At 30.7% G+C, this 15,258-nt stretch overlaps 1 protein-coding gene across 2 annotated transcripts in view; it reads left to right on the top strand.

Annotated features, from left to right (window-relative positions):
• LOC118192388 (uncharacterized) overlaps positions 1-15,258 on the top strand; it is a 166,753-nt gene that overhangs the window by 56,692 nt on the left and 94,803 nt on the right. For both annotated transcript variants that reach the window (XM_085822103.1, XM_085822102.1), the window contains exon 9: positions 7,078-7,198. In XM_085822103.1, the coding sequence (XP_085678229.1) occupies positions 7,078-7,198 (121 nt within the window). The remainder of the gene's footprint in view (positions 1-7,077; positions 7,199-15,258) is intronic.

The raw sequence follows: 15,258 nt of genomic DNA, 5'->3' as shown, positions 1-15,258 counted from the left end.
AGGTATTACTATAAAGTATTAGTGTATTTTAAACTTCACTGTCACATATTAAGTGTTAAAGTCACATATCAAGTTCTTATAGCCAAGTATCTAGATTGTAGGATAGCTGAGATATATATTTAAATTTATTCTCTTTGCTTTCTTTCAGTAGTATTTAAAATATGATTTATGGGGATCAGGATATCTCAGATCATTACAGGGCTTGAAATCCACCTAGAGAGGTGCTTTCAATAGAATATGAAATGGTGATTACTGCGCAAATAGATTAGCTGCTGGTAGATGCTTCATTTCTATGCCATTTAGTAAATACATTTTAAGTTCGTTATTGCCTCTTAAACTTTTCTTTAAAGTTAAAGATTGTTGCAAAAAAAGTCCAAAAAGTAAAAGGCACTATCAGAAACAAAATTAAAATTTGAAAAATAGGGGGGAAAAAGGCACATATTCAGAATTGAGAAAAGGTGAATTCTCAAAAAAAAAAAAAAAAAAAAAAAAAAAAAACAATAAATAAATAAATACTGAACATTTCTGTGTTAACACTGAAAGTAATTGTTTCTGACAGAATAGTGATAGCTTGGTAAAATTTATTTTTCCCAAACGATATGCTTTACAGGTCTGGACCTTTCCACAAAAGTACTCGAACAGCTGTTCTCAGTATGACAGAGTATAATCAGTAGTTACCACTCTAAACTACTAAGAATATTAAATACAGCATAATACAAGCACATCTAAAGCGTGAAGCTTGCTTGGAGATCTCTTAATACTCGGAAGTCCAGTCTGAACTAAAAACTCTGAGAACTGATGCTTTGTTTATTCTTATACAGTCAAAAGTCGTTAATCCGGACTCATCGGGACTTCAGCGATTCCAGATTATCGATTTTTCCGGATTATAGATCATCAGTTTAAATCTCGTAAAATGGCATGCAGAAATTCTAAAATTAAAAATATGAAACCGTAATTTATGAAATAAAAAACAATTATGATCTAAAGGGTATCAAAATTTACAAAAAAAAAAAAAAAAAAAAAAGCTTAATATTTATTTGTTTACTTTATTAAACATTTCTTTCAATGTAAGTTGTTTAAGTTGCTTCATTTTATGTGATAATACTTTCTCTTTAATTCTATAAACAGACATAATTTCTTATTCAGTTACAAAGTTCCGCTGTTCAAGTCCCATAATTGCTGTGCCGAGAATACTGACTAACTTGTCAATCAAAATGTTTTCGTTTTCACTAACCTCTCTGTCACCTTCTTCATGTCTTTATCCATTTTTTTGCAGCAATTCCACTTTTTGTTTGATGGACATCGAAACATACTTTCGTTTTGTAGATCCTTTGGGAGTTCCAGCATCGGAAATTCTATTTGACATAATCGAAAGTTCAAGTTTACTTTTATAAAATTGCTCTTACAGTCTGAAAAAAGTAATAAGCCGGATCCAGTTCGAAGATTAAGGTTGGTGTTGGTGTATTTAATTATGGCAAAGCACACTAGGGCTATCTGCCTAAGGGGAGGGATGCCTTTCGTGGAGGACTTTCTAAGGGAAACTGGCTTGTATTTATGTTACACATGGGAAAAACCACGAAAACACCCATGCAGCCAGCCCGTTCGCGGGATTCGAACCTCGGACCGAACTACCAGTGTTCAGCGACTTTACCGCTCGGCCGCTGGTGGGCTTCGAAGATTAAGGAACAACGCATCAACATTAACTGAAATAGATAATTAGATAATTTTAGCTTATACCGTCCGTTATACATTAAACGCGCACGCGAAAACGTATTCGGCACTTGCACACACGCATATGTGCAGTCGTAAAGGTCTTACGTGCACGCGTAAACGTCTATGCGTATGTGTCAACGCGGCGCATGCGCAGAAAGTTTGTAGCTATCAGATCCGGATTATAGATCATTCCGGATTATGGGTGTCCAAATTAACGACTTTTGACTGTATAGTTTTCACCAGGTACCGAGAAATTTCCAGTAATTTCAATTTCTCGAAATTGCTGGAAAGCATACACATAGTTACATAGGGCCAAATGTGGTTACAGTTACATATAAGCACAGGAATTGGACTGAAATTTTGCTAAGTTTTGGAAACTTTTGGCAGTTTCTCGCCGAATTTGGTGGCAGAAATTGGTTGCCAGAGCTATTGCGATCTAGGTGCTAACTCGTCAGTATGGTGAGATAGTCATTTGCTTCAATGTTAAGTGGACTCGCTTTTATAATCTTATTTTTCTGGTAGCACATTGCATTCTCAAGGCATTTCATGTTACGTTATACAAGAGATACTATGATTTATGTAAAATATCATTAAAATGACTTCTCTCTCTCTCTATATATATATATAAAATTCATAACATTATTTATTCAGGTATATTAGAAAAGGTGTGGTTGATTTCATTTTTATGTTATACACTGCGAATTCTTATGATTTTAAGAATCGCTTATTTTAATTTTTGTAAGATGAAAATAGCATTCTAAAAAAGCTAAAAATATGTTGATAAAATTAAATTTATATAATGGCAATTGTATAGTAGTAGCAAAGTGCTGCAGAGGAAAAACATGTGCTATATCTGGAACTAAACTAAAATATAAAATGTATATCTTTATCATTTATATTTTCTTTGAATTATTCTTTGAAAGATTCATTGCTTCACTTCTTTTTGCTTTCAGCCGCTTCCAACTTCTGTTCGTGAATTTTTATGCTGCGCATTTAAATTATTTACAGTCAAATCCATTTACGGAGTTTTTAAGTTAGAGAGTTTTCCATAAATGTAAATTTTACACTGTTACATTCAACTTTGGAGCATAGACAGATGTTGCACTATTCACATTTCTTGCCTATAGACTGAATATTATCATTGCATTTTTAAGATACTGTTTCATGTTCTGTGGAGTAATTTTGCTTATTTATGGGATTTTATTTTGTTATATTTAAATTAGAATTTTCAAATATTTTTATGTTTCTGCACTGTTAAATGAGCTTTCATCTCTTTTTCTATAAGCAGTATCAGTGTATCTTGTTGAGGCATTGGTAGCCCTTTTTGAACATAGACTCGAACAGTGTAAAGAATCGAACACAAGTTATTGAAAATATGTACAAGGTGATTAAAATTCAAACACACCTACTCTGAGCTCTCTATACATTGAACTACTGAGTGTAAAGGCTCCAAAATTGTTAAACAGACTATTCAAGACATAGGGAAATGGATTACGTGAAAAACGAAATTAGTTCCAGAAACACCGATGCATAGCACTCTACAACAGAACATATGCTGAAAAGACACAAAATACACTTTATGACACATTTTATTAAAACGTACCAAACAGTCATATCACAAAGACCTTATCGATACAAGGGAAGCTGCTGAATATGGTTTCCTTCTTCAAGATTTAAAATCTGCAATCTGTGGACAGCTTGTTCAACTGAGGATCGTAATTGGCCGATTGAGATGCTTCTGACATGCAGAGTGATACTGTCATGCAAATCTGCCAAAGTTACCAGATATCGTCGATTAAACAAGATTTTTTAAGTAACCCCACAGTTAAAAATCGCATGGATTAAGATCTGGAGAACGAGATGGCCAGAGAACGAAATTGCACTTACAATGGCAGTTTAAGTTTCTTAATTTTTTTGTGTTCTTTTTTTTCATATCAGCAATAGAAATTAACAAGAAAAATTCCATGCTTCATGTCTTTTTTTATTATTATTATTATTATTATTATTATTATTATTATTATTATTATTATTATTTGTGCCTTTTTAGCACATTTTCCATTACACAGTGCAATTTTTTTTTTCCCACATAGAACATAGACCATGTCTTGAATAGTATGTTCAACAATTTTGGGGGCCTTTACACTCTGTAATTCGATGTATAGAGAGCTCAGAGTAGGGGTGTGTTAATTTTAACGACCTTGTGTGTGTATATATATATATATATATATATATATATATATACAGTACAAAGTTTATAATCCGAACATCCTTTATCCGGAAGGATGTATAATACGTACCTCAAAGCCACAAACGTTTTTTTTTTTTTTTTGTATACTTTACGCATGCTTATTTAATGTATAATGGACGGTATAAGCTAGGCTAAAATTATCATTACTGATTATAAGGCATTTCAGTTAATGTTGCAGATTGCGCTGTTCCTTAATCTTCTAATTGGATCCGGCTTATTATATTTTGCAGGCTGTTAGAGCAATTTTATAAAAATTAAGCTTGAACTTTCGATTATGTCAAAAAGAGTTTCCAATTCTGGAGCTGCCAAAGGATCTATAAAGCAAAAGCATGTTTCAATGTCCGTCAAACAAAAAGTGGAATTGCTGCAAAAAATGGATAAAGGCATATCTGTCTCAAAATTATGGGAGGAGTATGACATTAGAAAGTCAACTGTTATATGACATAAGCAAAAAGAAAAAGAAACTTTTTGAATTTTTTGTGGATTCTGACACCCCACTTGCAATAAATAACAGAAAAAGGGTTCATTATGCTAAAAGTGACGATCATGACAAACTGATGATTGAATGAGTCAGACAGCGTCGTAGCAAGGGCGTGCCATTGATGGGTCCAATGCTAATGGCTCAAGCCAAAATATTTCATGAAGAAATGAACTTAAACACTGAGTGCACATATTCGACAGGTTGGTTAACCAAATTTAAAAATCGCCATGGTATAAGACAATTAAGAATTTCAGGTGAAAAAGCTTCAACTGATACGGAAGCTGCTGAACAATTCGCAGATGAATTCATTGAACTCATTACTAGTGAACAATTATCTCCAGAACAAATTTACAACACTGATGAAACTGGTCTTTTCTGGCAATATGTACCGCGAAATACCTTGGCAACCTCTACAGAAAAGGCTCCAACTGGTGTCAAAGATTCCAAAGCGAGACTGACAATTTTAGCGTGTGCAAGTGCTGCAGGAATGCACAAGTGCAAGCTTTTCATAATCAGAAAACATGCATGACCTTGAGCATTTAAAGGAGTAATGATTTTCCTCTTTATATATCGCACAAATAAAAGAGCATGGATGACACAAGCGTTGATGAATGATTGGTTTGAAAATCATTTTATACCCAACGGCTCAGTGACTTTGAATTTGGTTGCTTTACATGATGACTCAAAAATAGTCCTGATTGTTGACAACTGTTTGGCGCATACTTTACTTGAAAGTTTTAATGAAAGATAATGTATCTGTATTATTCTTCCCTCCAAATTGTACGTCTATCATTCAACGTATGGATATGGGAATAGTGCACGCGCTGAAATGCAAATATAAAGTAGCATTTTTTAAATTTATGTAAAATTTCTTGAACAATGGCAAGACTATTCAAGACTTTTTGAAAATTTTTAGCATAAAATCTGCTGTATGGAGCATCGCAAGATTGTGGGAGGATGTGTTTCCAGATATGTTAAAAAATGCTTGGCATAATTTATAGCCAGCTACCACATTTCTTATTGAGGATGATCAAGATGATGGCTGCGAATCTGAAGGTTTTTGGACATCGCAGACTAAAGGTGAAATTTTCCAGTTATTGGATTTTGTAAAGAAATGTGTGGAGAAGTGGTAATAAATGAAGATGATATAACAGAAGTTTTTCATTGCGACGACAATGCCCCAATCATCAATCAGTTAACGAACGGATGGTGAAATCTGTAGTATGGCTCTAGATCCAGAAAAAGAAGAAATCCATTAGTGAAGAAAGTGACAGACAGGTTATTGAAAATGAAAAAATTTCGATTGACAAGTTAGTCTGTATTCTCGACACAGCAATTACTGGACTTGAACAGTGGAACTTTGTAACTGAACAAGAAATCATGTCTGTTTATAAAATTAAAGAGAAAGTATTAGTACAAAAAACGAAGCAACTTAAACAACTTACATTGAAAAAATGCTTAATAAATAAACAAATAAATATTAAGCTTTTTTTTTTTTTTTTTTTTTTTTTTTTTGTAAATTTTGATACCCTTTAGATCATAATTGCTCTTTATTTCATGAATTATGGTTTGATATTTTTAATTGTATAATTTCTGCATGTTATCTTACCAGATTTAAATTGATGATCTATAATCCGGAAAAACCCCTTATCCGGAATCGCCGAAGTCTGAACGAGTCCGGATTACGGACTTTGTACTGTATATATTTCAAAATGTCAAGAAAATCAGAACTTTTTTCAAAAAATCAAGACAGTGAGAAAAGGGGATAAAAGTCATTCCTTTCAAATAGTAAAAGTAATTAATGTTTTAAACGTTAACGAATAGACGAAAATTGCCCGTTTTAAAATATGGGAAGAGTGATATTAATCTTTGATTTTCTTGCGCAAAGCATTTTACTCATCTCATATTATTTTATCAATGCACAGCTTTCTTGTATTTTGAACAACCATGGGACTGAGATTTATTATGAATAGTGTATTATTATGAACTTCCACAAAATGAACAATTTTCCAACATTTAATATTTCTTTTTAAAAATTTATCCACATGAATATTTTAAATCTATATTTGTTTCATTTTTATAATGTTCTTAGTTATTTTATTGTATTTTGTAGTAAATGCATAAAGTTATGCATTTACTACAAAATTTACTATTTTTCATTTAGTCACATTTAATTTAGTAAGCAACTGTTACTAAATTAAATGTGAGGTGAGGAAATGTAAAAGCTTGTTACTAAATTAAATGGAAACATTTAATTTAGCAACTAACTGTTACTAAATTAAGTGTTTGGTGAGGAAACGTTTGCTTAAGGGAAATGAGGAAAAAATAAGGAAATTAGAAATTAAAATTTAAAGAAAACCCTGAAATAATTCCTAAAGAAAATGCTTTTTAAGACCTATATTATGTATTTTAATTATTGTATTTAAACAGTTATTTTCATGAAGCATAAACTTTCTTTACGTCTAATTTTGATTTTTTTAAAAGTATTAGATTTTTACTTCCATCTTGAAGAATATGTGTATTTTTTAATTATGCGTTATTGCCATATATAGTAAATTTTTATTACTTTTGATTCTGTCTTTTCCTGTATTGTACTTATAGCAGATATATGTATGTCTTTGATCTGATACATTAGGCTAATGAAGAAAAACCAAAAGAAATACTTGAACTCCATCAGCATATTGCTGAGCTAGAAGAAGATAAAGGATCTTTGCAGCTTAAAGTTATGGAACTTGAAGATCAGGTCACACAACTAGGTTATTTATATTCAATATTTTCTTTTAGAATAATTTTCACTTACATAGATTTGAAGAAATTACACGTAGTTTTGCTATATTGTATTTCTGCAGTAGAAGAAATTTTTTACTTCATTGTGTTACATATATCGATTATGTTTAATACTTTATCAGTGTCAGAAGTTATTGCTTTTAAGCAAAAATTATTGCTATCTATAATTAGTATAAATTTTCAAATAAAGCCATTCTGCTCATGCGGGTAAAATGCAATCTGTTCTGCTTAATTAAATTAAAACTGGAAAACTGAATAATGACTAAAATAAGTAAAGCACTAAAAATTATTCAACTACAGTGCTATAATGAAATTAGCTATGCTTTTTATTCTCAGTTTTTTAAAATCGGATGAATAAGTTTTTAATTAATAAATGCTATGTAAAGATTTTTGCACGGTATTGCTATTCTGTCATGTTTCTCTTTTATTTTATTATTTCGTATGTTGCAGTAAGAAATTCATATTAACATGAAATAAATAAGATCGATACATGAGCTTAAGATATTGAAATTTTTTAATAATTATTTAAACATAAAAATGTTTTTTTAATAATTTTTAAAAATATTATAATACAATAAGAGAAGCATGACAGTTACATAAAATGAGGTGAAATTCAGTCTTAGATTGACATTAGTTTTATACGAAGTCTCTTTACGTTTTAAGGAAATATGGCACTGGTTCCTCTGAGCCAATATATTTTGCTAGCCAAATGTTTCTTAGTATTTGGTTTTATAAGAAATTCGTAAAGTTTTTCTCTAAAATGAGCATTAATCTGAAGTTCAAGCCTAATTTTAGTTAAAAGTTGAAATTTAGGGTAAATGAAAGGGTAATAAATTAAATGACTGCAGAAAAATAAAAGCCTAATTTTAAATTAATGTTAAAACTAAGTTTCTTCATTTGACTTTTAGTTAGCCTAATTTTAAAAATCGGTACTATACCTTTTGTACCATATTTTCAGAGTTTGCAAACTTAATGTGACTTATTCAAAAATTAAAATTATGTCATAATATCATATCAACAGTTTGACCAAAAAAAAAAAAAAAAAAAAACTCTGTCTTTCATTTTAGTAGGCCACTTGATGAAATTCAGCTTGTGTTTTTCATGTCTTGAAAGCATGACTTAGGATATATATTAAATTTATATATAGTTTTGCCTGAAAGCACAGTAACACAATGAAAACACAAATAACATAGTTATTTTGATGCCAGATTGGACTTTTTCTGAAATGACATAGCGATTTTTTTTTTTTTTTTTTTTTTTCCATATATCAATTCTGTGCCTTAAATTAATTTGACTGGTGGTTTTATTTCCAAATAGTTAGTTTTATTTATTTCCAAATAAAACTACCAGTCAAATTTTGTAAAAATTGCACTGGTTTTTTTTTAAATTAGCACTCAAAATTTTAACTTTGCAATATTAACTGAGTTTGGTATATATTTGTTATCTTTTTTTTAATTATACTAACTTGATTTCTTCTTTCAAGGTTTAACTTCAGTCCAGTTAAAATTCATGTATTTATTCTGATTTATTTTAAAAATTTGTATATTTAAGCAATTTTTATAATTTTTTAAAACAATTTTGAATTATAACCTCTAAAAATTTTAGCATCATCTTAAAGTAGATATATTTCTAGATATATTTGTAGAAAACTGGAATTTTCTATTCAAAATTTCCATATGTATAAAAAATTCCAATTTTTTGCTTATATGTGAATATACTGGTGTGATATATTATCATGTCAATATATATATGTGTATGTGTGTGTGTATATATATATGTATATATAATTTATTTACTAATGGATTATTTAGTATATTATCTCCTTTGATATATATATGGTCTGATATATTATCATACCGTATAGTATATGGCTACAATGTATTGGCTTGATATATTGAACACAGAGGGATATAGGTGAACTTATATATTGGTAAGTTATTAAACTTAGCATCTTTGTTGTAAGCGATTATAATGGCAAATTTGGTGTATACATTTTGTTACAATCTTTTTTGAGTTGCCGCAGCTGTTTCTAACCTTAGATTTCCAAAAAAAAATTTTACTGAAATAATTGTTCACATACAATTTATTCTTATTTTGATCAATGACTGACATCAAATATTTATTAATAATATATGGAAAGCAATTTTTAACTATAATAATAAGGAATATTAATGAAATTTTCAGTCCATAGGAGCTTTGTCCCTAAAGGACTAAATTTTGAGGACTTGTTTTTGTTCTGTGATTTTTCATCGAATCACTCTGAATATTTTTTGTCCAATTTTTGGTGCAAAAGTCAGTTTGTGCACCAACTTCAGTGTCTTTTTGCCAAATGGGACCAAAAGTAAACATTCATTTTTTTGTATTGAAAAATCTGTCTTCCTGCCCTCTGGTTGAATTGCTTGTTTTTGCATAAAAACTCTTAATTTTAATTGTAAAAATTCTTTTTTTAAATGTTTTGGTGTTTTATGTTTTCTTGCATTTTACAAATTTTGATGAAGATATTTTGAAATTTTGTGTATTTTTACCTTGCCTCGAAGTGAGAACTGAATTAATTAAATGAGAACTAGAAATTCATGGAAATAAGCTTAAATGCAGCAAAAAATGTGTAAAATTTAATAGGCCATACAAGGAAGTCATGCGAGGCCCACAGGTACAAATATAGGTAAAAGTATGAGGGACACCAGCTATGTACTGCGGTGGAAAAAAAGAAAAGGATAAAAGGGAGAACAAAACAAATTGTAAGCTTTTTAAGAGTTTACAAAGAAGGTTGAGGAAATGAGCAACTGAAGCCTAGGTTATTGAAACATTAGGTATATCTTACAATGTGAGATATAAAAACAATTCTGCAATTTTAAAAATTTCGCTGAGTAGTTGTTTTTAATATATGAGAATTAAGCTGATGATTTTTAATCGTATATTATTTAGAAATCATTATTACAAATGTGTTATATTGCATGAGAATGCATCTCCCCACTGGTCAGTAACTGCTTTGTAGAGCTGCATCTGCTCAAAGATAAGTGTGTGCACTCGGTCATCCTGCATGTTCTCCAGATTTGTCTTTTTGCAATTAATTTCTAATTAAACTAAATTAAAATTACCTTTCAGAAGAAAGGTTTTTCCTGATATGGTAAAGATAGAAAGAATGTAACATATGTTCTTTAAGAAGCACTAAAAAACAGATGTTTTCTAACCGTCTCTTTAATTACTTGTCAGATTTGCATTAACACAGAAATTTCTGTCAGTGTATGTTTCTATTTTTTTTATACTTGCTGATTACTTAATTGCCATGCTGTGAATGTACACTTTGATTATTGTTTTTACTTTGATTACAGAATGGTTGTCAGAACTAAGAATCAAAGTTAAGTCGAAGTGAATATTGAAATGTAGCATTCTAAATTGATATTAATTCAATGTTGAATTTTCTGCAATTCTTTCTTAAAGAGTGTGTCCCTATAGTTTGGACTTCTTGACACTTAACTGTATTTGGATTAAATTACAAACGTGAAAATCCTATGCACATTATACCTATTTCTTAGGTCATATTTCCAAGTTAAATATTGAACAAGATAAAATAAGCAACAGTTAACAGTTTTAAGTTACATAATTTTTTAACAATTTTAGTCAAAATCTATTTTTTATATATAGAATATGATATATGAAATATAATTTTTTTATTAAACCTCTTACGAAGATTGTTTCAAATAGCTAGTTCTTGCTCATACTATTACAGATCAATTTAGAAATATGCTCTTTGATATGGCAGTGACTGGTCTTAACAATTATCAGAATTATATGATGTAGACTATTTGCCTACAGTATTAAAATTGATTCACTAGATGGGGTAGAGTAAAAGTTGAAATCATTTGATCAGAAATGTTTGGGAAATACTTTTTACCTCTATCATTTGGTAAAGTAAATATGTTTTAACTCAATTATTTGTTCTCTGGGCTTCACTCTGAACTTAATTTATAGCTAATATGTCTAGACAATGAAAAACAGTTTTTCTGAAAGATGTGACTGAAATTTTAAGAGAATTTGACAAAAATACAAAATTTATGCAAACTGAAGGAAAAAAAAAAGAAGAAGAAGAATATTCTTGTGTCAGCATTGAAAAAGAAATATTTCTAAAAGATTAAAATTAGAAGAAAGAAAAAACAGTTTGCAAAAAAAAAAAATCTGCTTCAAAGAAGTTTGTGCTTAAGGTGAACATTAAGTATTCCAGTGAATATGCTTATGTCCATGAAAAAGATATAGGAAATAACATTGCAGGTGAATGTGAAGGGTAGTATTTTTCACTGGAGGGTCATATAAGTTGAAATTGTGTCATAGAATGCTGTATTATATCATAAATAGAAAATCCAAAGATGTCTGAGTCAAATTTAGTGAAGGTTCAAGAATTTATCCGAAGTATATGGATATTAGCTGAAAACATTTTCAGTTTTGATTAACCCAGTCTTTCTTTCATATCCTGTCTTCAAAATGCTTATCCTCTTGAAAACCTTCAGTGTCATGGGCAGAATCGCTTCTCTAGTTTATGTTGAGCGGATATTGATGAAATGGAAGGTGTACTTCTACACAGAAGAATTTCACAAGAAACTAGGTATTTCAAAAGTGTTTATTGTATTTGATGAATAAAAATGTATGGATGATCGCAGCTATATTTAAGAATGTGTTAAGAAAATCGAAGTATTGAAATGATAAAAATAATTTTTTTGGCATAAAATTTAGATTTTTTTAATACTATTTTATTTTTGCTATTTTAAAAGTGAAATCTAGAAACTTATTCTGAATTATTGTAATATTTAAAAAAAGCTGAAAGTATGATGTTAACATTGTGTAAAGAATTGGTAAAATGATAAAATTCTTTAAAGCAACTGAAAATCATATTAAGGAATATATGCACTCCTCTTTAATTAAAATTTTGATTATGCATCTTTTTCATTTATACATCCTTTCTGGATAGCCCATTGAAAGGCATATTAAATGTGCTTTGCTGTATATGCTGTTTTAGTGTATGCAGATTTCAGATGCACTTTGTGGCTTGCAAATGCTTTTCAAAAATTATTTTTTCAGAAGAAATGCTGTTCAAATAAGTTAAATTCAACTAGGCTGCTCAAATAATTAAAATGAAATTCTTTAAAAAAAATCTCTAAATTAACAACCAGGATTAAAAAGTATGATATAAAGAAAAGCATTTGTAAGAAAGAAGAAATTATCCTTTTTTTCTGCTTGAGCAGAATAAGAGGAAAAGTTATCATAAATTCAGAAGTTCGCTAAGTGAATTATTGTTGAAGCACATTGTAAAATGGGTAACAAACTAAATTTTCAAATTTCTCCATATATTTCTTAACAAATTTTACAAAATTCGGTACTTAGGCATAATGCAAATTATAGAATTAAAATATGGGAAAAAATTGACATTCATTTCAGAAAAGTCTTAATTTTGTGTCAAAATACAAGTCAAAATCCAAAGATGGAAGTTAATAAAATTATCAAAGAGTTAGAACAATGCTGTGTATAAAATTTATCTATCCTAAGTCGCACATAGTAGAAGTTAAATTTCACAAATCAGAACATGGAATATGGAATTGTCACCCCTTTTTTTGATTCTCTATACTTTTGAATGTGAATAATTGTAGTTATTTATCATCCACTAACAAACAGTTAGTGAATCTAGTGTACGCTTTACATTCATTCTCTGCTGTATACAATACTAGAATTTATATTCTTGTTCTGAGATATATTTAGACTGATTTGTAAAAATTCTACATGCATTTATAAAATTCACTTCAAAAAGTTTTGATTCGGTCCTTGATCCTCGTGAGTGAAGGTTGCTCATCATGAGCTCTCCGACAAAGACGAGAAAGTCTAAAGTCGATGAGATTCTACAGATGGATGTTAGCACCCCTTTGGAGTCGCCTTTCATCAAGAAAAGCTGTTTGGGTTTACCACCTGCAGTTATTGTTGAAAATCATGATAATAATTATTGGATTGACTTACTTAAGGAATTGGAAGCTAAAATTGCCTCGATGCAGATAGCTATGATGGAATGCCAAAAGTTACGCACAATTACGGATGCTGACACGGTGACCGAACCACTACGCAAGGCTCTACAAGCGCTTAAGGCCCAGGCTGCTGATGTTAGAGGTAAGTGTAATCTTCCTTGTACTTCAGGCATTGGTCCCCAAAATGTACTTAATGTAAAAATAGTGAGGCTAAGGCTAAATGCAAATTAACTAATAATCCTAGTAAAACTGATGATGAAGGATTTTAGCTCCCTGCTAAAATTGCAAAACAGCAAAGAGTAGAAAAATCATCTCCGATTATTGAATCTACTAATAAATTTAATGTATTAAACAAAAAAAGTAAGGAGAATGTTGAAAATAATAGTAATGATACTGTCAGCCAACAGGCAGTGCAGCTGCAGCCGACGACTAACCAGTCGCCGACTGTCTCTCCTAGTAAACTTAAACATAAGGAATTTCTAAAAAATTTATCACTAATGACTGAAGCAAAATTTCTTGGAAAAGTTAATGGCGAACTGTTAAAAATTCTACCACGGACTGCAGAAGACCACAGAATACTTAGTGCACTATTTTAGGAGAAAAAGATCGAACACTATGTAACAAATGCTAATTACGCCCGACCTATTAAAGTAGCGTTTAGAGACTTGTTCTATACTACTAAGACTGATGACATAGCCAGTGTGTTAGCTGCAAAAGGTTTCGCAATAAGTAAAGTAACACAATTAACTAGACATAGAACGAAAGCCCCTATGTCACTCTTCTTAGTACAGATTATGAAAAATGAAGTATCTGACCAAATTTTCTATGTCACAGATTTACTATTGTTTGCTGTTACGGTGGAGAAGTACATATCGAAGAGTCAGGTGCCACAGTGCTATAATTGCCAAAAGTGGCACCATTCTTCAGAGAGCTGCTTCTTCTCCCCAAGACATGTGAAATGTGCTCTCGAACACAAGACGATGGACTGTCCAATTAAAGAAAAAATTGATGAACCCAAATGCAGTAACTGCCAAAAAATTAACGTCGCGTCGTATCGTGGATGCGAGAAATTCCCCGAAAATAGAAACAACTTGCAGAGAAAAGATAGCACAGTAAAAAGGGAATCTCCTTCGCAGATAAGGTGAAAAGTCAAACACAAAATTCTAGCAATGAATCTAAGGTTCAATCCCCTAGCTCGGCTACTGCGGCACTTATTCAACCTGTTAAGAAAAGTATTCATGGAAATAAGGCATCCAATTCCTCACAGGAGAATAATCAATGCTCAGAATTTTTAAACTTTGTTAAGAATGTAACTGAATTTAATGATATTTTTGTAATTGACAAAATAAGAACTATAAATAATGCATTTAAAGCTTTTATGCCTAAGTTGAGAGAGTTAACTGATCCAGTAGATAAAATGTTCATATTTGAGATAATGAATGAAATCAACTATGCATCTATGTAGTCAAGTATACCCTTTTTGCAATAACAGAGGGAAAGTTTTAAAAGTTAAATGTAAATTGTGGTTCACCTTCAGTCAAAATCTGTGTTTTGCCAATATTATTATTATGAATTTTAATTACCTCTTCACTTACTTTGTTTCTTATTTTCACTTATTAAACGTTTAGGCCATATATTATTCCATCCTGTGATCCTTTTACTGCAAAATATATTTTAATTTACTTTACATGTATTCTTATGATTTTTTCAATTTATCCCCGCCCACCCGCCAATGCCTGATTTGCAAGCAGATGCACTTCCTTTACAGGACTCTTATTGGACAAGCTAACCAGTAGTTCCACCCCCTTACTTTGTGGTATCGACTTAGGAGGAGTAACTAACTTGTAAATATATGAAGACTCATGCATATCACTTTCACGAGATTTTTCATCTCATCAATGGACTTTTTCCACGTTATGGTAGGAAAGAAATGTTGTTTCCCACGTGCTCTACACAGGATGTGGCCTTTTTGGCTCGGGTGCCTGCTAACAAGTGTTTCCCGACACCTGAGTCTTTAAAAAGTT

The sequence above is a fragment of the Stegodyphus dumicola genome, chromosome 8 (assembly GCF_044657685.1).
Source record: "Stegodyphus dumicola isolate Sdum_Otavi_A_Nest chromosome 8, ASM4465768v1".
Classification (NCBI taxonomy): Eukaryota; Metazoa; Arthropoda; class Arachnida; order Araneae; family Eresidae; genus Stegodyphus; species Stegodyphus dumicola.
Note: the sequence above shows the minus strand (reverse complement) of the source record. Positions and strands in the feature narration are given on the sequence as shown.